Source organism: Lepidochelys kempii, chromosome 25, assembly GCF_965140285.1.
Source record: "Lepidochelys kempii isolate rLepKem1 chromosome 25, rLepKem1.hap1, whole genome shotgun sequence".
NCBI lineage: Eukaryota > Metazoa > Chordata > Testudines > Cheloniidae > Lepidochelys > Lepidochelys kempii.
In genome coordinates this window covers 17,435,136-17,459,336 of record NC_136404.1, presented here as the reverse complement: position 1 = coordinate 17,459,336, position 24,201 = coordinate 17,435,136, and the positions used below count along the sequence as shown (strand labels likewise).

Genomic DNA, 24,201 nt, shown 5'->3' with positions numbered 1-24,201 from the left:
TATTGTAAGGGTTTCTAGAGGGCTGGTATGACTCACCCATGATCTAAAAGTGAATGCAGTTAAAAATGACCCGATCGGAAAATGTTGGCCTATTTTCTATGTTTAACAAAGTGGCCACTGAATTTAGTTGCCTGGTTTGAAACACCAGAGCTGGATTGTCGGAGGCACAGCGTATCTGCACATCTTATTGACTTCAGCTGGAATTGTGGGTGCTTGACATTTTTCTGGAAATCAGCCATTCACACTGAACCCCCCCCCACCCTTCAGATTTTGGTCTTATTGTCTTGCAGTCTCTCTCAATTAGATCTCCCTCAGTATTCCGCTTTACTTCAGCAGGAACTCTGTATACAGAATGACTGGGTCCTTGGGGCAGAGAGAGCACCAGCTTTGAGGTCTTGCTGGCTCCAGGCCAGTTTCACAGCCTCTGCCACGGTAGTATCTTTGTACAGCCATTGTGAACAGCTGCTGCAATGTACTGACTTAGGCAGGGCCAGGGCCACCTGGAGGCAAGGTGTTTCATAGATGTACTGTACCTGGCATGCGGACCTTAAGGGTTAAGGACAATACAACGCCAGGTGGCCAGTGCTGATTTGAAATGAGTGTATTGTTACCTCTTGAAGCAGATTACCATGGGCTTAGTACATACTAGGCCAAACAAATTTAGTATTAGAAAAGGTACAGGAACCAGTCACCTTTTCCTTGGCAATTCTGCTGCTAAATATACCCAACCCACCAACCCTTGAGATGTATATCTCTTTCTCATGTAAAACTGGCACTAATGCATTAATGCTGATGTAGTTAGTGCTGTCCTTCTTCAAATTGCTGTAGAAATATTAATTGTTGCAATTCTGCAGGGAAGGGAAGGTATTTTCCCCACTTTGCAGAGGGGATGAGCAGAAGCACAGTTTGTGCAACTTTGAGTAAGTTGTTTAACCCCAAAACTCAGGCTGATTTACTTTAGACTTCTGGAGTTCCTTGCTCCCAGATCTGCTCTTAATCCACTGGACCTTGTTGTCATGCATGGCAGTCAAAATATGCGCCATTATGTCAAATTTTGGGCCTACCAAGTTGGGTGTATCTTAACAGCGTTGTACAAAGTGCTTTGGTTAGGCAGGACGGATGCTTAAGTTCACGGTAGCAACTTAATATAAGATGTGCCATAGCATGGTTAAAATGAACTGAAATAATTGGATACTTCCAGCTGAAGTTCAGACCATATATGCAACATGAAAGAGCATCACTATTGAGAAATAAGAAAAATGTTTCTGTTAAGGCACATCCGTTTCAGTTCTGGTTTAATGAAGTAAGACTGAGTTAATGTTTTATCATCTTGAGCTCTGACCCTCTTAAATAAAATCTGGGTTTTAAGGTAGAGGCTATAATGATCAAAGCTGTTGTACTGAAATAGCTCCGGATGAAGATTGCAAGTATTCGGACTAGCAATGCTTGTATTCCAGTCAGTGACAGGAAGGAAAGGGGAAACACTTTGCTTCTAGCTATTGTGTGATCTGCTTGTCTAGTCCCTCACCTCCAGACTCTCTGTCTAAACCTTGTAGATTCTTTCTGCATAATACCTTTAAGATACGACCTTTCCTTTCCATCCACTCAGGGAAAGTTCTCATTCAGATTCTCAGCATCTCACAGCTTGATTAGTGCTACATTGATCAGAATGCTGCTGCCAAGATTATTCTCCCAGCCTGTTGCCTTGACCATGTCACCCCTCTCTTTGCACCCCTTCCTTGGCTCCCCCTTCTCTGTTGGTTCAAACCATAAGCTGCTTGTCTTCGCTTTCAAAGCCCTTCAGAGCCTGTCCCCAAGCTACCTGTCATCTCTCAGTCACTATCGAAATGTTGACTCCTGCCTCCAGTCAGTCCACAATGGCTGCCCGCATCATCCCCCCTGTCAAATTTTTCTCCCAAAAGCCATGTAGCCACGTTCTAAGCCATTTTAATTGATCTAAGCCTAGAACACCAAGTATTATTTATATTTACTGTAGGAACCCTAGTGATGGACCAGGTAAAAAGCAAGTGTAGGCAGAACTTTTGTGTACAGACAGCTGTGAGGACGATACCATGCCTATTAACCATGTGTCACTCTTGTAACATTTTGCCGGCCTGTGTTTTCCCTCTGTGCCATCACTGCTCACTCTAACAAACCCTCTGCCTCCTCCCAGCTAGGCGCTTGGTGCCTCTTTCCCTTTCTGTCTCTGGAGCTGCATCCCATGGGCCAACAGCCTCCATCTCCTCCCCAAAACTCCTCTCTCCAGGCTAGCTTTCTGCTGCCTCCATTCCCATCCTCTGCTCGTACCTGGCTTCATGCTTAATTCACTGACAGATATGTGATGCTGACAAGATAAATGTGAAACAAACTGTTCAAGTGACTTTCCCCTTCTCCCCCAATGTCTTTTAGCTTTTGCCTCCTTGTATTGCATGTAAGCTCTGCAGGGCCAGGGGTTTGTTGACTTATGCTGCAAAGCACCATGCGTGCCTTTGAAGTTGTAAAGCCTCATTTGTTTTGTGGTAATGATTCAGGGTATGTTGAGTGAATGACCCTGGCATTACATCTGTTGGCAGCTCTGCGTCATATCTGCCTCGTGTCACCTGTGATAAATTTCCTCAACAGTGTTCTTGTCTCTGTACATTTTTGAACATCCAGTCCCTTCTGCAAAGGAAATACCCTGCACTAGGGTGGCAGGCAGGGCGACGGAAGTTCTCCCCAACTGGGGGGGAATCGACACTGTGGCCCTGCCCCCACGTTGTCCCTTCCTTCCAAAACCCTGCCCCTCGCTCCTTTTTGCCCCCTCCCCGTCGCTGACCCTTACAGTCAGTAAAAAGTGATGGGGCTGTGGCCCCCAGATCCCCCCTGTTCCAGTGCCCCTGGTGGCAGGGGTGTTGTAAGTCAGGACTGAGGTTGATTGGCTGGAAAATCAATAGTGGGTAGGTTGAATTTGCCTGACCAGAGTGTTGCAGGCTTCTGGGAGACTGCTTTTTTTCCTCTCTTTTTGCTGTGAGGATAGTTGTCAGAGACAGTGTACTCCCTCACCTTGATAGTCTGGCTCCTCAGACTTCCCTAATGAATTAATTTCTCCCCCTCCCAGTTCAACAGGGTTGCTTATTTGTCTTGCAGCAAAGAACTAATCTCCAGTCTTTGGCTATAGAAGGTATTGTGGAGGAGTTCCCAGCTGCACTTTAGAGAATCAGTTGTGGTCTCTGAAGTTGCCAAGTTTTTCCATTTTGTGGAACAGGCATTCTGAGCTCAGTTCAAACCGTAGGGCCTGACAGCACTGACTAGCGCAGTTGGCTTAATTACTGGGCTTTTTAAATAAGCGTTCCCCAGTGGCCAGTGACTTTCTCTCAGTTCAAGCTAGATAGTCTAAAACCATGTAAGGAATTTTTATCTCCTTTCTTACATGTTGTTGTGCTGGTTGGAATAGTATTGTCTCTTCGGGAGTAGGGGAAAACAAGCAGTATTTGCCTGTACTTTAGAACTGGGAAAACATGTTGAACTTGAAGATACGTTTCTGGTAACGAAAGGTCCGTTCAGTGATTCATTAATGAATCACTAAAGTGTGCATTGTGCTAAAAAACATGGGTGCAAACTGGTAAATTCCATGAACTTTTCAGGCCTTATGCATCAGGGTCAAGTTTGTACATAAATCTGTGTTTGGACTGATTCTCCAGTCCAAGTCTATGGAGTGAGCTTTTTCAGAACTGGCTTGACAAATGTGAAAAGCAATGTGGCTTTCATCTGAAGGAAGAATTAGGGCTAGTCTACACTGGCAACACTAAAAAACGCAACTCCACGAGGGGTGTAGCTCCCAGCGCTGGGGCACTGTTTACATTGGTGCTTTACAGCGCTGCAACTTGCTGTGCTCAGGGGGTGTTTTTTCACACCCCCGAGCAAGAAAGTTGCAGCGCTGTAAAGTGCCAGTGTAGACAAGCCCTCAGCCTCTGGAGTTTCAGCTGTTACCACACCTCTTTTTCTGTCAAGCTCAATCGCTCAGTTTAACAACTGAGGCAAACCTAATCAATTGACTTTCCTGACTGATGTTGACAGGTTTCAGAGTAGCAGCCGTGTTAGTCTGTGTCCGCAAAAATAAAAGGAGGACTTGTGGCACCTTGGAGACTAACAAATAGAGACTAACAAAAATTTATTTTTTATTTATTAGTCTCTAAGGTGCCACAAGTCCTCCTTTTCTTTTTCCTGACTGATGTTGAATAACTTCAGTTAAGTGTTCACTTTGTCTGGGAAAATGTGTGAAAACTCTTTTGCAAAGTGATCTCCCATAAACTGAAACGGGGAGGAATGATCATTAGTGAGATGATGAACAAATTGAACAAGTAGGAACTAAGTAGGTATTGGTCAATGAGTGAGACCAACACTTCTGAATGGAGCTTGTATGGCCCTGTAGCGGTGGGAGCTATGTATGTAACTTTCCTTGCATCAAATTGAAATTCCACCCTGGTGTGAATTCCTACTTCAGACAGTGTTTATATTATGGTAGTGCCTAGAGGCCATAATCAGGAACAGAGTCCTGTTCTGTTCGGTGCTGTACCCTCATATAAGGGGATGTGGTTCCCTCCTTGAGAAGCTTAGTCTGAAAAACTAGTGCAAAGCAATGGGAGAAAAGGAGATGCGAACATGATACTTCTAGTAAAAACAGGTGTTAGTAGGCAAAATAGCTCATGGCAGACCATTGTAGTCGATGGCACCTGCAGCTGAGATTTTCCCAGATGGTTTCTAGTATATTTAATCTGCATAATGCAAGCGCAAGCCACGAGTTAAACGTTTTCCTCAACTGCCAACACCTGCAGCATAATCCAAACCCAGTTTACTTTGGTGTGATGTTGGATAGGTCATTAATGTACTGCAACCACTTGAGGAAGACGGCAGCCAAGGTCAGCCCTTGGAACGACCTGCTCAGAAAATTGACTGGCTCAATCTAGGGTGTGAGCACCTGGACGCTTAGAACATCAGTCCTTGCCCTTTGCCGTTCAACAGCAGAGTACTGTTCTCCTGTCTGGTGTCACTCATCTGGTCGATGTAGAGCTCAACAAAGCCATGTGTATTGTTAACCAGGACTTTATGGGCAACTCCATTGCCACGGCTACTGATACTTAGCATTGCCCCATATTCACCATGAGAAGGCCTCAGTTATGCTGCTGGCCAAGATCCATGAGAACAGCGATCTGCCTTTGTACGCAGATCTCTTCAACCACCCGCCAGCTCACCTGTCTTATAGATATCCTTTATGGTCACTTGTGCCACCACACGACATGACGGTGGAATCTGCTTGGTGCAACGAGTGATCAGTGACCACCGTCATTAATCGCTCTCTCATCACAGACCCAACCATCTGTCCACCACGTTTTGATCTGCCAAGGCACTGGTGGTCAACTTTGACCCAATTTCGAACAGGACAGGGCAGTTGTGTGGCCAACCTCTTTCAATGGGGTTTTTCTAATGACCCACAACGCAGCTGTGGTCAACTTCAGACTGTCTCATATCCTTGGCGAGTGCCCCATGGACTTATTCCAACGGCAGGCTACTATTGCTCTGCCTGGCTGTGATGACACCATCAAATGGCTGGGCACATTGCGCATATGCCGATCTAACATTGGCAATTACCTCCTGCCTTCTAAATTCCTCTGCAGCTTCAGCTGAATGCAGTATTTACAATTTCTTGATAGAAGCTAATACGGAGCCAATATGAAATATGTTGGTCTGTGCTGTGGTACCTGTATCTCGGTAGTGGGTAAAGGTAATCTGTGTATATACATTTATAAAGTACTTTGCAATCCTTGGGGATGAATGGCATGTGGTAGGTGTTAATTATTAGACTCCATTTTATGCTGTAAATTTGTGTTGAAAAACAAGCAGCAATTTTGTTCCAAGCTCCCTTTGTCACTGGCCATCTGCCTCTGAGCTTTAATTAGAGAAGGAAATGCCTTCCAGGCCTCTGCATGCCTTGTACCTGTTCACCCTCAGACCTGCTTCTCTTGGATCAATCACAACTGTATTTCTGGGTGTTTATAGCATATTTCTTGTGGCACAAAGCCACAGTAACCCTTAACTGCATCTGCTGGAAAAATGCAACTAATTTGAAGTGCACTGCTTGTCCTGCTGCTGTTGTGAAATGGGACGTATGCCCATGGAGATGGGACGTATGCCTCTGTCGGCCAGAGCCCTGTGGTTAGGCCACTACCTGTCAGTCAGAACGCCGTGTCCAGTGTTCTAAACCATTTCCATAGTCACCACTGGCATTCTCCAAGCTAAAAGCAAATGTTTCTTAGAAAATAACCATAGCTGACATGCAACTAGCTGACACTGCTGAACGTTTGCTTTGTAATATCTTGGCCATTCACACTGGAGTAATTGACATTCTACTAGAAATTTTAGTGTCCTGCAATAGATCTAAATTCCAGTGGGTATTTTTAGGGCAAATGTCTTTTTGGCAATGACAGGCTGCAAGCCAGTTTGTGTGTGCCGGATGCCTGGCCTTCTGCTATATTCTGACCACAGTAGTAAATGTGTAAACTGGAATGGCTAGGTCTGCTTTTATGTTTGCCAGGGTGTCAGAGTGCTTAAGAGCAGCTGGGCACGGCACACAGATTTTGCAGCATTAGTGAAGCGGTGAATAAACATCCATGCAATGTGAGTGTCTTTGTGATCAATGCAGGATTAGCTCTTGCCAGGGGGCCAAGAGAGAACTTGTTCTAGTTGCTGTTTTCTGCCCGCTGTACCTGTCATGCTGGCTGCCCCAGGAAAGGATGTAGCTGGGTGACAAGCTAAGGATTTCGTGTACTGTAGATCAGATTATATCAAGTCAAACTATTTGTAAGTAGGTTTAATTGAGAAGTCAGTTTAAAGGGAAACGCATAGTAACCTGCAATGTAACTCTGTTACTTTGTCTCCATATCCAGAGAACTCTGGCTTAACCCTTCCTGTCATCTATTATTGCAACTTGCAGGGTATCTTGGTGAATTCATCTTTATGTGATGAGTTGTGCTATAAGTTTGAAATATTTAAAAAAAAAATCAATTCTTTAAATGAAAGAGCTGTTGATGCCTTAGGGTTCATGCCACAGCCCATGAAAGCACAGCGATTTAGAAAGCTTGTGATCATGTTCCCTTAGGGTTCGGTCCGGGCAATGAACTAAATTCTTCCTTGTGCAACATCTCTCCAAGTGAGTTGTCTGCATTATTTGAAGAACTTGACTCTGTTTTGCTCTTCCTTTAATCAGGGAGAGCTACCAAAACTAGCCTCTAAGAAAACAGAACACCTGACCTGTTGAAGGGTTAATTTTACAGTTTAATTACTCTGGAGGCTGCAGTGTGCTCAAATACTCAATGAGCAAAGCTAAAGAGGTGAGTCAAACAGTGCTGCTTAATTTTTTAACATGTAGACTGTACTGTGTATCCAGTAATGGACATGGGGCAGGCAGTTCATTTTAGCTCACATAAATCATAGAATATCAGGGTTGGAAGGGACCTCAGGAGGTCATCTAGTCCAACCCCCTGCTCAAAGCAGGACCAATCCCCAATTTTTGCCCCAGATCCCTAAATGGCCCCCTCAAGGATTGAACTCACAACCCTGGGTTTAGCAGGCCAATGCTCAAACCACTGAGCTATCCCTCCCCCCCATATTTCCACAATTACTAAAATATGTTTAGGATGCCTAGAAAGAATCTAGATATGTGGCTTATAAAATAGCCAGATGACACACTTGTCTGTAACGCATGTGGATAAATGTGACTAAGAGCCAACTTCTTTTGAGGTGAAAATATATTGTGCATTTGATTGCTGACTAATGATGCAGAATCCTAATGAGTTAAATTACACCTTCCATCTGGCTAGACCATAGAGAAATTTCTCCTCTTCTGCTCCTTGAAAAATGAGAGTGGATTTCACCGGATTTTAAATTGGTTGATGTCATGATCTCTTTTTATACTCTCCTGCAGGCCGGCTAGAATCTTGTTACGGGGTGTGTGTGTGTGTGTTACTCGCTAAACAGTCAGTCTTGAAGCCCACCTTGGCCAAAAGCTTTGCTTTCAGATTATAAATTCTCCTGGCCAAGGAATGTCTTCTCATTACAAATCTGTGTAGCCCCTAGCACAGTGGGGGCCCTGGTCCTTGTTTGGGGCCCCTATGTGCTGCTGCAATATAAATAACACACACACATGCTGTGTAAAGTACAGCCAGCTTGCATTTGCCCAGACTGAACCCTAAGGGAATATGATCGCAAGCTTTCCAAATCGCTGTGCTTCCATGGGCTGTGGCTCTATCAAACAGGTAGTGTCTGGTGCTGAAGATACTTAGGGCTGTTTCTCTTGCTGTGAAGTGAGCGCATGGGTCATGCATAGCTTTCTGGCTAACACATTGGTCATGCATGATTACAGAGGAGCTTTGTCTGTGTCTCACTTTACATTGGTGTTGCTGCAGTGACCAACGGATTTTTGGGAGTGTTTTATGGCCGTGATGTGATTAAAATAGCACAATAAGAATGCTTGTTCGGTGCCTTTCATTTAAAAAAAAAACCAAAAAACAAAATAAACCAAAAAACCACCCCATTTCAGTCTAATTGAGAGAGTCTTGCAACACCTCTCTCAGATGGGCCGCTGGTGGGCCTCACCTTCCCTGTGTATAGAACAAGGGCAAAGGTGAAATGATTTGCCTAAGGGGGCACAGTGAGTGTGTCAGAGCTGGGACTGGGACCCCTCTACAGTGGAGACTAACCAAATGGGACCACTTGAGGCTCATCATGTTGGAGCAGGAATGCCTCTAGGAAAGCTCTGACCCACTCATAAAGAGGTCTAGTGCAACTTGCTGCCTCAGATAAAAGCTGCTTGCTGAGAATTTTTAAATGTATCCTTGAGTCTCTTTTTTTCATTGTAGAGAAAATATAAACTCAAAGTACAAGAGCCAAGACACTGATAGAAGTTTAGGAATTGAAATGACAATTTGTTTCGTATTTCAGGTCTTTATCTGTGGTATCCATGTGCTTCTGTAGCAAAGGTTTGGGCAACCCTTCCCTTGATGAGAGTAGTTGGAGAGCATATATCAAAGTGAGAAAAACCTTCTATGTTAAATGAGCTGCAGTGCACACATGCTTGAAACTAGTGTGAATAAACGAAATTCTGGAGACACTTATGTATTTATATTTATGCACTTAAATCATTGGCATTGTCAGAATAGTCTCTATGGAAGATGTGATGATGCATTGGATCGATCACTTTCCTAAAATAGCACCTGGCTGCTCAAGCCAGACTTCCTGAAGTTATTGCTGTGACAATTTTGTTTCCATTTTCCATGCATAGGTCTTAAATTTCAATGCGCCTTGTCCAATGTGATCTAGAAGCTCCGAATGATTGGCAACTTGAATGCTTCACTGCAAATGATGGAGTAAAACAGTTTTAGTATCTGATTCTTAGCTCCTGGAAATTATGCATGTTTTGATCTTGTCATCAAGAGCTGGGATGTTAGAAGTGGACAGAGAAGAAATATGTTCTGGAGGAGAGCGGCAATAGACAATTTTAAAGATTCCCTAGCAAGAGTAATATAATTTACAACTGAAATCCTTTGTGGGAAGAAGTAGAACATCAAAAATTAATAGGAGGATGTCAATGACACACTTGCTGGATGGTAACAAAGACAAAAATAAATACAGGGAATAAATCTAAAAATCTCCTTTTGAACCCTTTTTGTCTCTCTATCTTGGTTCTTAGAACAGTTGAAATGCTGTGGTGCCAATTCTGGAAATTTGTCCTTTAGAACCTTCAGTACCAGTTGGAATCTTAATATGTAATATTAGCAAGCATAATGACAATTACTACTTTCCCTCCTATTAAAATATTAAGGAATAAAGATGCAATTATTATGTATTTCCACTGAAGTCAAATAGACTGGAGCATGGATCTGTTACACTGTCAATGGCTCCAAAGATTGGAGGTCTCTGAAGGTCCAACACACATCAGTGAAGGCCCAGGAAATAATAAATCAGATTCCAAAAGTAAAATTCATATTTTCTAGCCTTACAGGGGAAACAGAGTGATAACAGCCCAGTATTTAACTACAGGAAAACCACACACTTAAGGGAACATTAGAAATCAGCTGCTAAGCAGAAGTTGGCTGGTTTGTGGAGGATAAACTGTGCTGGAAACCTTTTTGGGATACTTTTAAAGTGGGTGGTTTAAGACGGGGGTTTACCAGTTGGAGGTGGCCTCTACTGCAGATCATGTTGTGTACTCCAGTGTAAGCTGGTAACAATCCCTAAATGTTCATTTCTACTCTCATGTAACCACTGCTTTTTTTTTTTTTTTTTTTATCAAAATGTAGGAGCCACAAATCTTCTGCCTAGTAAGCACGACTGGTATGGGTAATGGTGTGAAGGAAGGTCAAGTGGGTTTAAAACAGAATGGCGTGGAGCCAATTGTACCAACCCATGTTCTATCTGAGGTAAGAGCGGGCAGTTCTAGAGGGGTGTGTGTGATGGATTTGCAGGGGGAGGAGGGGAGATTTGGTTTGGCTGGCTGCTATTCCATAAAGGAAAAATAAATGACCTCTGATATGGGGAGCCCTGAAACGGCTGCAGTGCTTACAAGTATTATGCTGTACAACAGTGGCTTTCATTGAAGATTTCAAAGCACTTTACAAACATCAGTGAAATGCCTCTGGTCTCCTGTCTACCCTTTGGGAGGTAGATGGGTATCCCACTGAGTTGCAGAGAACTCGTTCCATGTCCCAGGTTGTGCATTTGGTTGCAGATCTGGAAATAGAAGCCACAAGTCTTGGTTTCCTGCCTTTGCTCTAATAACCAACATCTCCTCTTTCTGCCTTAGGTCAGCGTGTTTGCTGTGTTGTATCAGTAGTGATGAAGCTGCTGTTGTAAAAATAGGAAAAGTATTTAAAGTACTGAATAGGAAATAATATAAATGGAATCAGTGGATTTTAAATTTCATGGAAAGGTCAAACCATCTGTTCCCAATGTCCTTTTTACAAATGTAGTGTTCTGCTAAGCCTGGTGTGCCTAGGGGGCAAAGTGAAATTCACGAGAACCTCTCTTTCCTTCATTACATTAATAATCTGGGGAAGAGAGGAGAAAACTCTGGTATGTATGAGTTTGTCCTTGGCTGGCATCAGAAAAATGATTGGGAAGCAAGAGTGTCTGAAGCAGACTTTTTAAATGCAGTTCTAAGGAACTGGCAAAAAGGAACAAAAGTGACGCTTTGAGAACTAGCCAGTGCACGGAGAAGCTGCTTGCTCCCAACCTTCCTGGATTAGTCCCTGTGTAAGTCAGTTAGTGAGAATCAACAGAACAAGCCACACAATTTTGCCAACTCCAACTCTTGCTTATCTGGGACTCTAGCAGGCTAAAGTTGGAAACGCTTCCTGAATTTTCCAGCAAGATTCTCCTAATACTCTTCCATACAACTCGGCGCTATGCTGAATTATTTAAATGGGGTTGGGAATGTTTTTTTTTCCCCGGCTGCTCACTCTGTTCCTCATCCCCTCCAAAGACTTAGGATAAGCCAGCTCAACACATTCTCCTGCTGGGATGTAGTTCAGTCTGGAGTCACTTTAAGATTGCTGTGGGTGGAGGAGAGTGGGGGAGGGAGCCAGAGTGGGGCACTGTCAGCTCCCAGCCCTCTGGGCGCTGAGGCACCACCTGGGAGTCCTACCTATGGCAGCATGTGTTGCTGCCTTTGATACTGGGCTGACCCCTTGCAGAAGTCTCATGGCAGATTGTTTGTTTGTTTGTTTGTTTTAAAGAACTCCGCAAACGTTAGCAAGGGCTGCGTGTGGCTGATACAGGCCTCGAATAAAGAAGTAATTACAGAAGTAATTACGGCTTGTTTTCCCCCTTACTTTATTTGTCCAGAACTTGGGCTGAAGATGAGCCCACCTCTTGCCTGCGTCTAGGGTTGGGCAGGCAGAGGTCAGAAGGTGACTACAATTGAGCAGAATTTTTGATAACGTAGCTTTTTAAAGATCTTTGGTCGAGGGGAACAGAGACAACATTACCAAGGGGTACAGTCATAATTGGGCAAATCCATCTGAGAAAAAAGAGCACTTAACATATAATACATGCCATGCAAACATAAAATGTGTCTTTAAAAGCTAACATGGGCAAGACTAATCTGTGCTTTCCTGACAGTTTGTTGCCTTCAGTGTGTCAGATTTAACACTCTGGCTTGCTTTCTGCGCATGTATTATGAAAAGCAAACTGCACTCTAAATCTGAAACATGACAGGCATATAAGAAACCAAGCTATTTCCTTTGCAGTTATCTCGCAGGAGAAACTTGTCTTGCCTTATGCTTCTGTGGTGTTGGGGCCAGTTTGAAATAAGGTCGTGGTGTCCCTGGAAGTGCAGGTTTAAAATAAAACCAGAAACCTGCTTTCAGTACTTAACTTAAATCAAGAGGGGGGCAGTGCTTTTCACTGTAATCTTAGCAGGGAAGGGATAGGCCACCTTCTGGGTAAGAGGTCATTGACTTTGGAACTTTGTACTCTGGTAGGCTACTTTTAATCTTTGTTCTTCAGGGTCCAGCTCAGAGCTGAATTTCTGCTTTGGAGTATCTGGCATTTTGGAGGTGGTATTTGAGTTTCCAAAGCCCTGACGCTGGTTTCCATTTGTCCTAAGTCCCTGTGAATAAAAGGCTTCATGAAAGAAACTGAGCAGTAAAGAACTGCTAGTTGCTGTTTCCCACATGTTGAAATACTGTTTAAGCAAATGTACTCCCAAGAGCCCTGAGACAGCTGTATGAATGTCTGCATTGTGCCTGGGCTTTAGCCATAAACTGTCCACCCGCACACAGCTTTTCCCTGGGTTTATACGTGCTTTGAATCCAGGCTTCCTTACCTGGTGGGTGTATAGATTAGAGCCAGGACTTCACTTTAACACAGGCTCTAACCCATCTGCTTTGCAGGGCAGGTGCAGGTTGTAACCTGGGTTCCAGAACTTGGGTGCCCATAGCCCTCCAGGGGTTAGGAAGGACAGACAAATTCTCCCATAATGCACTAGGAAACAATTCATAGAGCAGCTTAGTGCAGCACTAAGAACCTTGAGATAGGCGCTAGGATGTTCTGGGGCTAACCTGGGTTAGTACTGCTCCAGCATGGATACAGCTCTACAGGTATAACTCGAGTGTTGCTTAGCAGCAGGGACAGTTTCACCCAGTGTAACTAACTCTGGTTCCCCTATCTCAGTGCCCAGACTGCTGCTGTGCAGGCATATGCTTAGATGCTATGTACAGGAAAGTTTGTTTGCATCCCAGTCACCCAACTCTGTCCCTTCATTGAGCAATGTAATGTGTTTTGTTTTTTGTTTTTTTTCCTAGGGGAGCCCGGATAAAAGGAAAGTGATCAACTCCCTGATGTCTGGTGCATTGGCTGGCGCTGTTGCAAAAACAGCAGTAGCCCCGCTAGATAGGACGAAAATCATATTTCAAGGTGAATGCTGTGAGCCCTTGAGAAAGCAGACAGCTTCTAAAAGAACAGAGTGCCTGTTCTCCTCTGTCAGCAGTACAGCTGGTCTGTGCTCTGACGTTTTGCTCTTCCTAAACCTGCAGAAAACCCTGTGTGGCTTTGACAGGAGCGTGGGACCTTTGTTTCCTGCTTGGGATATAGGTTCTGATCCCGAAAGGTGACAGTCGGCCACAAATCTGTTAGGATTATGCCCACATGTCATAGGGATATTGCCACTTACTTCCATGGTGTAGGACTGAGCCCACTGTTTCTTAGTGGAAGATGAGCGCAGCTTGTGAGTGTGGGTCTTGCATGCTCTTATCGTCTGTGGGCGTGAGGGAGGTTCTCGAAACATATAGCAGCCATGTATTGTAAGGTGTTGCCGTTAAAACTGAAGGGGGGGAGGGTAATACCATTTTGAAGGCTTGGCGTAGTGGTTTGGGTTTCACATCTGCTCTTCGTGAGACGGTTCAGTTTGGAGATATACATTGAAAAGTACAAAGATGCTATTGGGCTGCTTAACCTCAGGGAATAGGGGAAGGAGGGAATGGGGACATGGTGAAAATTAGACGGAAGTAAATAAACACCAGGGGTTTCCTGTTAAAGGATGGGTAAGAAGAACATATTTACTCAAACTTACATTGTTAATTATTAAGTTAAAATATTCTGGTTGTAAGTTAAATCAATTCTACAGACTGCTTCAAGAGTCAATGAAGTAGAGTCCAAAATATCTGGCTTTATACTACAAATTCCTTTTCATATCCCATATGCTAAATATGCGTAACTGAAAACCCAAGTTCAGCTGCTTTGACTAGACCATCCTCATGCATTTGATCAGAACGGGGAGCATTTTTGTCATCTGTCAGATTGCAGCTATAGGCTGATAAATCCGTTTCAGTGGAAGAACGACCCAGGAATATTAAATATTACAAGTAAGCGTGCGTGCGTGCACAGTAGCCTAACGTAGTAGACTTTTAGAGAGAGAGGCCAAGGATTTAAATCTGGTTTGCATCTCCGATTAAATGAGTTCGATTTAATCTAATCCCTTAGATGTGATTCATTTTGAGGCGATTTGACTTGATCATCAATATCGGCTTAGCAGAGGCCCCATTCTGGAATAGCAGGGGGCTGCAGGACAGGACAGAAGTGCATCAGCAGAGCTAATGTGGGTGGGTGGGGGAGAGATCTGAGAGCTTCGATAGCTAGGGTGACTCTAGGTTGGGATAGAGAGGCATTGACAGAGTTGTGTGTAGCATAGCACCTCACTGTCTACCTCACTGGAATGAGCCCTTCACTTCCCCTGTTTAAGACTTTCCATAAGAGATCCAAACTGAGAGCTGAAGGGTGTAATGGGAGCTGGAGAATAGGGGTGAATTAGCAGCTGTTTGTACAAATCACCATTAACTTGTACAGGCCTATGTTTTATAAATAGCCAAGTTCTCTGTCTAGTTAAACTCTCTGCAGAGGAGGTGAACGATCTAATTAGAAACCACCACTTCTGGCTGATCTCTTGGCATCCAGCAGAGTTTCCTTATCTTTCTCACTGTCTGGGGGTTTTAGCTGGCAGTGGCTTTCCTATTCAGGCAGCTGGAAGCAGCCTTGGGCCATCTGAGCTACAAAAGTTCCCTTGTAAATTAGTAAGTGTGTGGTGGCCTGCTGCTGGGAGGGCAGAAGAGCTGGTTCCAGTGCAGTGGACATTTGCAATAAACAGTTTCCAGACAGCCCTCAGCAGATGAAGCTTTCTTCCTCAGCAAGCGTACGGCGCCTGCTAGTTACTGTGCGGCTGCTCACAGATCCTGTGGCCCATAAGCCAATCTCTCAGGTGAAGAGTCGAGCATATTTTAATAGATCCCTTCCATGCACAAATTACAACCGGAGGCCACCATCCTGCACAGGGCAGGACTTCAACGGGACTCCATGCAGGAGGGAGGATACCTGCCTGGAGCTCATTGCAAGATTGGGTGTAATTTCTTTTCTTGCATCTGTTCAAAGTTTTGACAGCTTTCCTTTAACTGTGACATGCAAGGTATTTGGTGATGAAATTACAGGGTGTTTAAATGCTCTGTTCTAATAACACTCCTATTGCAGGTGTGAAGCCGGGCTACAAGAAGACAAACAACAAAACCTTGTTTCTTTAGCAATCCAGCACCTTCTGCGGTTGCTTTCTAATTCCTGACAGATTTGTAATCCTCTCAAGGCCATGCAACAGTCACATGTGAACAAGTTTTCACTATGTTGCTCCTTTATGCAATTCATGACTTAAGAACTAGAAAAGGCTTGATAACAGCTTGCAGCTTCTGTGGTGTCCAAGTTCATCCCCATAGATTTTACTCGCTAAATTGCATGGCTGTCGGACTCTGTCTAGTTAAATGTGCAGCAAGTCCACACACTAATGTTCTTCTCTTTTCTTTTTTTTTAGTGTCTGCAAACAGATTTTCTGCCAAGGTGAGGTGATGTCTGTCTCCTGTTGATGTAAAGGGTTTGATTAATGGCAGGAATAGCAATAAAAGTGCTCTGTTGTATTTAACTGTCTGGCTTGAATTTTATTAGCAATGTTTATAGCGAAGTAGCACAGAGGAAAAGATTTGTAACAGTGTAACTGATCGTGCTCCTTGGGGCAAGGCTGTCTCCATCATACCTTTGCGCAGCACCTCGCACAGTGGCCGTCGTAGACTTGTTCTGGGCCTAGGGGTGCTGCTGTACCGCAGATAATCAGTTCTTCATTTGGTGGCACCCTGGGCTCCATCTTGCTGGGCATAATGCGGTATTGCATCTTCCCCCACCCAATGTTATCACTCAGCCAGCAGTGGGATTCTTTAAAAGATTATTGCACAGTTGAGTTTGGGTGGACATCCCTCCCTGTGGTTTGTAGAGTGCTTTATGATGTATGTGCCAGGTTGATGCTACAGATAGCACATGCTAATATTTATAATCCCCAAAACCTTCTGCGTTGTAATGAGTCTATTGATTTGGGTTGAAAAGTGGTCTGTGCAGACATCACTCCAGCCCTGGAAGAGGAAACTAAAAGGCATGTTGTCTTTAAACCGCTCTGAGCCCTTTGGCTCTTTCCAGCTTTGCTTGTGTCCAATTCTCTTTTAAAAGATGCTTCTCCTATCTGAGAGATGCTGATGCTCTTGTTCTGTGTATTCGGGGCACAGCCCAAAGGAGGGAATGTAAATAGCGACTGTCTTCCCACCTCATTGTGGTTGGGGGCCCAAGGGAAGCCGTCTTGCTGGGACTTGCTTCCTCCCGCTGGAGACGTTCTGGCTCCATCCTAGGTGAAGAGTGGGAAGCGTCGTCTCCTCTCACCTTCGACCCCGTTTTCATTTTCTGTTGCATGCAGGAAGCCTATAGGCTGATCTATCGCACCTACCTCAATGACGGCTTCTTGAGCCTGTGGCGTGGGAACTCGGCCACGATGGTCCGGGTGATCCCATATGCTGCCATCCAGTTCTGTGCGCACGAAGAGTACAAGCAACTCCTGGGAAGCTACTACGGCTTTCATGGAAAGTAAGATGCCGCCAGTGTTGAGCCTAGTCGTAGGAGCAGAGTCTGACTGTTGGGGTGAGAGGGGTTGTATGGACTGGAGGCCTGTGGGAATTAGGATTGTTATGTAGGTGACGGGTGCCTCTAGGCTGTGAGAACCTATCGCTGCTCAGCTGAACGCTGTACTGGTGGAGAGCCCAGGATAGGGGGCAGCTGTGTAGAGCACCGTGGGGCAGGAGCTAAGCAATGCGGGGTGTCCCTGCTGCCTAGAGTCTGCATTGTGTCCCAGGCCGATTCCCTCTGGTTGATAAGATCCTGCCTTCTAGGTGGGTGAGCAAGGAGTGGCCCAGATAGCATTTGGGGTTAGCACTGCCAAGAGAAGCAACGGGACGCAGCCTCCCCAGAGTGCTGAAAACCAAACACCCTGCACTTTAGTGCATGGCCTCTTACTCCCCTCTCCATGCTGTAGTGCAGATGTGTCTGAAAGACACAAATCAGGCGTGCTGCAGCCCCCAGCCTGTCACCAGCACCAAGCTCCCCTCTGCCCCCTCCCAGTATAAGTAGCTGCTGGAAGCCAGCTCAGTGTAGCTGTGGGAGGAAGCCTAAGAAAAAGTACCATCCTTATTCTGTGCAGGTGTGATCGGTTTGGTTTTGTCTCCCTTTCGTTTTTAGAACGTTGACTCCTTTGCCCAGATTCATTGCTGGCTCGCTGGCAGGAACAACAGCTGCCATGTTAACCTACCCTTTGGACCTGGTGCGAGCTCGAATGGCTGTCACGCCGAAGGAGATGTAAGTGGCTAATGGGAATGGGTGTAAGCATCCGGGGTGGAGGTGGATGGTTTTGAAGGTCACATGATTTTTAATCCATCTTTCCGGCTCGTGCCTTGTTCTAAGCTTTTGGTGTAACTCTGGGTTTGGTGACTCAGCCTTGGGAATCGGCAAGTCTGACATAGGCCAGTGACCTTTCTTCTCCAGAAGGAGATTAATAGATTCCAAGGCCATCTACTCTGACCTCCTGCGTAACACAGGCCAGAGACTTCCCCACAAGGTCAGTATTCAAATAGTGATCAGCTCACAAGTGAGAGGTACCTTGTGTGCTGGTTTGGGACAAAGAGGCCAGTTTGACATTGCTCCTTCAGGACAGGCCCAACCGGATGCCCTCTGCTAGGTCAACAGGTCATGGACAAATGACAAAGCCAGCTCTTTCCAATAGCTTTATTGTAAAACTGCATCTTAATCAAGTCCCTTCTGAGCTCCCCATCGTACGCTCAGAGCTAAATGTTGGTGGATTTCTCCAGCTGAGCAAGCAGGTTACCTGTGGGTCCCCCTGAGAGGCAGGTTGGAAGCATTTCTGCCTGCACACAAAGGCCATTGGTAATGTCTGGGGTCTGTGTTTCTACAGGTACAGCAATATCCTCCATGTCTTCATCCGAATCTCCCGGGAGGAGGGGCTGAAGACCTTGTACAGGGGCTTTGCGCCCACCATCCTTGGGGTGATCCCGTACGCCGGGCTTAGCTTCTTCACCTACGAGTCGCTGAAGAAACTGCATGCAGGTAAAGCTCACCCTGCGTCAGAATGCTGACACCCTGGTGACGGCAGCTCAGGCTGGCAGCAGAACCGCTTCTCAGAGCTTTAGCCCTTGGTCATAAAAGGTTTAAAGCTGCCTCCCTGATCCCGCACCAAAGGACGTCTCCTCTCTCCTCACCTCTGTTGGACTGGGAAGCAGCAGGATGTGGTACATCGTGCCCATTTTATAGCTGGATAAACTGACACTCAAGGGCTTGCGTAGGGTCACACCTCTAGCGGAAGAGAACCCAGGATTCCTGACGCCCTCTCTGCTGTATTGGCCATTAGACCATGTAACTTTGTATTTATGCAGTTACTCCAGGAAGCAATTTATACACTGCCTCTTCCTCCCTCTTTCCCAGATCACAGTGGGAGAGCCCAGCCATACCCCCTGGAACGTCTCGCGTTTGGCGCCTGCGCAGGCTTGATCGGCCAGTCGGCCTCCTACCCTCTGGACGTGGTGCGTCGGCGAATGCAGACGGCCGGAGTCATGGGACACGTGTACGGTTCCATCCTACCCACCATGCGAGAGATTATAAGAGAAGAGGGACTAATCCGAGGCTTGTACAAAGGACTCAGCATGAACTGGGTCAAAGGTCCAATCGCAGTGGGAATAAGTTTCACAACCTTTGACCTTACCCAGATCCTTCTCCGTAAATTACAGATCAGCACTAATATTGAAAGGTAGTGGCTTCATTTCCAAAGTATTACAGGGGAGAAGTACTCTGTGTGTGTCTAGCAAACACTAGCATTGTCCCATTTTATTAGTGCTACCCCCTGCTGCTGAGATTTTACTTCTTGTTTTGTTTTTTTTTAATGAGCCTCCCAGTTATCCCCAAACCCAGACATGCAATTAACCTTCACCAAATGGAATTCTCCCTGTGGTTCTGGGTGACAGCAGAGCTGCCTTCTCTAGGGTAGCTGCCTCCGTCTTGTGTTTAACTCTTCGATACACACTAAGCTATTGCTGACTTCTCTCCTGGGCTCATTGTGTTGATGAGGTGGTGTGGAGGGGACGCCAGTCTGCCTGGATGGAGCTGGAAATCCGGGAGGTGAAAGCTGTTCCAGCTACGCAGTTCTTAGTAACTACACATCGGTAAGCACCCTGGCAAGCAGTATTTCAGTCGGTCTGCAATGAACTTCACATGTGAGTTGAGAGGGTTAATAGCCTTTGAAATGGAACATCCAGGATTTAAGTTTTTTATTTAAAAATAATTTTTTACTCCAGAATTTGGATGTGTGCTCTGGCTGGAAGTGTGGAAGTGTTCCTTCCTTCAGATATCGTTTGTTCTGGTTTTACTTTGTGTTGAACAAAACATTATAATGTCCCTCTATAAAATTAGCAAAGACTCTGGAGTTAGATCAACTTTCAATCTGGAATTCCTGTGCCTGCCATCAGCACTGCCTGGATTCAGTCGAAACAGTGTTGCTTTCAGACTACTTTAAAAACCCCACTATCCGGAGTTGTTGTATTTTTAAACACAGCATTTTCGGAAGGATTTAGCAAATTGCAGTATTAAGACTGGAGATTAAGAGGGGGAAGTGTTACACACTCAAAGTTTTTAATGAATTATATCCTTCATTATTGTGGTTGCTGCTTAAACTGCAATGTGAGAATAAACTCCGGGGTGGGTGTCAGCACACCTATGAATAACCTATCAAGGTGGCTGTTTTTAATGGGTTCAACCTCATCTTTGTCTAAAGCTGTCGGCCCTGCTTTGGAACACCCTCGGTGTGCACACTCCGTAGGTCATGTCACCTCAGCTGATTAACTTTGATTCTATTAGCTTATTCTAGAATTGTACTGGACCAACTTGGCTCATAGAAAATAAACTCAGTTTACCAAGAGTAATGTAATTGTCACCCATTGGGAATCATGCCAGGTGTGCCAGTCCTTCCCAGCTGCAAGTGTGAAATGAACCGTAAGGCACCTTTTGAGTGTGACAGTTCAACGCCGATAATATTTTGGGAACAGAGCACTGAGAGACTTGGAAGGGCAAGTGGCTTTATTTTAAACTTGGAGCACAAGCGAGGAGGAAGAAATTGTCCAGCCATCTCTAATGACCCCGATGTCTCCCCCCTCCCAAGCAGTATACCCCTCAAACACACCTTTCCATGTGGCAGGACTGCTGCTTGTGTGGAACAGAAACGGAGCAGAGTGTGTAACTAGGTTGTATTTAAAATCTGTCCCTTCCAGACACTAAATGTTCATTATTGTTGCTCAAACCTTGTATCAAGAGTTCATTCGCCAGAATGAAGAGAATCGCAATTGGTAAAATTAAACCCCTCTTTTTTTTTTTTTTTTTTTTTTAATAGTCTTTGCACTCACTCACTCTTTGGAGCAGAACCTGCCTCTAATGCCAAATATTTTCCTAGTGATTAATGACAAGCACCTACTCTGGCCCTGGGTTCTTAATCCTCTCGTGGGATTGGCCAGAGAGTCTAGATGCTGGAGTACTGGTATGCGCGTTCTTCTGCTAGAAAGAGGAGCGTCAGTATTGTGCTAACAGCCGGTGCCCAGATAGGACATGACCTCTGTGAGATGTCTGACGCTTCTGGCTTCATGAGAATATCCAGTGTAAACTCAAAGTCTCTGGTCACATCGTCGAAGTACAACGTAATTCAATTTTTAAAAGATTTTTAAGAAACTGGAAACGCTTGTGACAGATGAGACAAACGAGCCCTAAAAGAACAGCCCTTGCCGTTGATGGGAGGGGAGTCCAGCCAGCATCCGGTGCATGAAGTTCTTTATATTGGTGGCACGCACCTTTGCAAGAACTCTGACGCTTTCCTTTCCCCAGTGGAAAAGCTGGTTACTTCTCTTTGTCCCCATTATATGATGGGGGGAGGGGAGGGAGTATCAAGCTGGCAGCGTGACTCCCTGAGTGGAGATACCATACCAGTGGCATGTGTGTTACTGTCCAAGGTACGTCTAATCGCTATCAGGCTCTTGATGTGCGGAGGCTTCCTGTGTGGTGGGTGCATCATCGAGTGCATGGGAGCTGTGTACACGCAAGAGGAGACTGGTTTCCCTTGTCTGCACTATGGTCAGGGTTAGACCACAACCTGGTGGGCAGTGAAGTAACCACTAGAGGGGGTCACCCAGCTCTGCAGATAGCGAATGAGTTGCACCTGCCGTTTGAAGGTGGACCCTCATTTAGGGGCCTGATCCTGTGTGCAGAAGCCCCTCAGCCCACCACTGCAGTCAGTAGCAGCGGAGCGTGCTCGGTTCCTTGTAGGACCCTGACTCTCTGGCGAAAGGGGATGCATCAGCGGGGAAGGCCCCAGACTCGGAGATGGAACTGAGTTGGGAGCATGAGTCCTTCTGAGACATCTTCCCTGCGTCAATAGTCTTCCCCCTCAACCCATTGTATTAAATATGAGCACTGGTCTGAAGAGAGACTGGAACCAAGAAGTCCTGATGGGCTGTAGCCTTCAGTCACATAACTCCTGGGAGTGCCCACTTGGATAGGAGTGAGACCAGTGCCAGGGTGGTGAGATTCTTCTGTCTAGAAGCCTGGGGTATCTGTACCAAAAACTCCAAGGAGAGACGTGAGACTCTAAGGAAGTGCCGGTGTGGAAGTGCTGGACCCAGAGGGGTGAATGGGTGGGGGGTTTTTGTTAGCGCTGCAGCTAATTTAAAAATCTCTTTTAGACAAACCTTTTTACTGACTGTGTTTGTTTAGTCCAGAAGCAGACCTGATTTCAGTCTAATTATGTTAGCCGTTGTCTTTGGTTTCTTGAACAAAAGAGTTCTTAAAATAACTCTCTCTGTCTGTGCGTGTGTGCTGTGTACGTTTGAAGTAGCTGGTTTCCCCCTGTTGGGATGTACAAGGGGGAAACCCAAAACTCTTAATTCTTTTACTTTCTTGCATGAATTAAAACTTGTTCCAAATCTGCTGCCTGAAATGAGGGACCCTGAAGCTCCTCTAGCATGCTGGGTAGGAGGGGACGGTGCCACTGTGTGTAATGGAATGACCTTCAGTTTGCTTCAGGAATCTCCCACGAGTATGTTCTGTATCCCTCCAAAAAGGAGACAAGTCCCGTGTAAATCTTCTCTCTTCCCCTCCCATTTTTCTGGAATTGTTGACCATCTGATCCCAAATTATGTGACTCTCTCTTAAAATGGTCAGCTGTCTTACTATGATAATTAGCAGCCAAACACTATTAACTTGCATTTCCTTCTCTTCCGCTCCCCTCTACCATGGTCTAGTGCCCTGGGTCCACCCCTGGCCATTCGGGGAAGGCAGGTCTGATGGAGAATAGCTAAACTGGCATAAGTGCAAGATTGATGTTGGGTTCCCAGAACAGTCCAGCATCAGAACCCTCCTTGTCGAATGCAGGGGTGAGAGCTTTCATTTCTAACGAGGATTAGATACCAGGGATGTGTGTTCCTTTGGAAAGTCCTCGAGTATCGTTTGTCCGGTGTGATTCCTTCCCTTTTCCCACTGGATGTGAAATGGCAGCTCCTCCCAGTGCCTAGCTCTTTGGCTGTGTGAACTGGTCGTTGCCTGGGTGGAGTTCTGAGGGCCAGGTAAGGGGCACTGGTGTGGGAAGCTGGGGAGGCTTTCCAGCAGAGGGTCAAGACAAAACGTATCCATTTGGTGCAGACCCCTTGCTGCTGCTGGGAGCCCTCACTGATCCCTGGACACATGCCCCAAGCAGTCTTCTCCTTGTTCTCCAGGAACACATGGCCGCAGGGCCTGAGAGTGCCAATACAGCCTTGGGATGGGAAGACAGGCCAGCAGCAACCAAGGTGGAAGGCAGATCTCTGTGCGTGCAGAGGACTTTGGCGGGGAAAGGGGAATGTTGAGGAGCCTTGGCACGTGTAAGAATCAACCATCAGTGGAAGTCACGGGGTTGATGGTCCCTGCGAGGCAGGCAGTGGAGTGGGAATATCCACTGAAACTTTCATGGTATATTTTTTAGAAGCCCAGTCCAGCAGCTGGTCTGAGGAAATGCTGGTACATCTGTAACTCCACCTGACCTCCATGGGCCTGGCAGTGCTTAAGCATTACAGGTCTTGCACTGTGGTTGCTTTAACACAGAAGCAGTCAGTGCATTTCAGAAGAAACTTTTTTAACAAGTGCTTGATAAATGGACTTTGGTGCTACCATGCAATCTGAGAAGTCTCTGGCATCCGGCATCAGTGGCTACAGCATTGGTGGCAAAGGGGAAGCGAAATATTGGAGATCATAGAATCCTAGAATATCAGGGTTGGAAGGAACCTCAGGAGGTCATCTAGTCCAACCCCCTGCTCAAAGCAGGACCAATCCCCAACTAAATCATCCCAGCCAGGGCTTTGTCAAGCCTGACCTTAAAAACTTATAAGGAAGGAGATTCCACCACCTCCCTAGGTAACGCATTCCAGTGTTTCACCACCCTCCTAGTGAAAAAAGTGTTTCCTAATATCCAAACTAAACCTCCCCCACTGCAACTTGAGACCATTACTCCTTGTTCTGTTATCTGCTACCACTGAGAACAGTCTAGATCCATCCTCTTTGGCACCCCCTTTCAGGTAGTTGAAATCAGCTATCAAATGCCCCCTCATTCTTCTCTTCCGCAGGCTAAATAACCCCAGTTCCCTCAGCCTCTACTGTTTTCGATGCAACTTTTACTGATCTCTTATGATTTATGAGGAAATACCTGAATGTTGTTACTTAATTCTTATACTAGGGCTAATG

The 24,201-nt window shown here is 45.6% G+C and overlaps 1 protein-coding gene across 4 annotated transcripts in view; it reads left to right on the top strand.

The window, feature by feature from the left end:
* Nucleotides 1-24,201, top strand: part of SLC25A42 (solute carrier family 25 member 42) — a 33,515-nt gene that overhangs the window by 2,678 nt on the left and 6,636 nt on the right. The window contains exons 1-8 of one of the 4 annotated variants that reach the window (XM_073324441.2): nucleotides 8,594-9,064; nucleotides 10,335-10,454; nucleotides 13,338-13,449; nucleotides 15,884-15,909; nucleotides 16,808-16,974; nucleotides 17,623-17,739; nucleotides 18,353-18,504; nucleotides 18,880-19,201. In XM_073324441.2, coding sequence (XP_073180542.1) covers nucleotides 8,996-9,064; nucleotides 10,335-10,454; nucleotides 13,338-13,449; nucleotides 15,884-15,909; nucleotides 16,808-16,974; nucleotides 17,623-17,739; nucleotides 18,353-18,504; nucleotides 18,880-19,201 — 1,085 coding nt within the window. In that variant the 5' untranslated portion in view covers nucleotides 8,594-8,995. Of the gene's footprint in view, nucleotides 1-8,593; nucleotides 9,065-10,334; nucleotides 10,455-13,337; nucleotides 13,450-15,883; nucleotides 15,910-16,807; nucleotides 16,975-17,622; nucleotides 17,740-18,352; nucleotides 18,505-18,879; nucleotides 22,413-24,201 lie in introns of those variants that run through there. The other 3 variants (XR_012156216.2, XM_073324443.2, XM_073324444.2) reach the window with 3 other exon arrangements.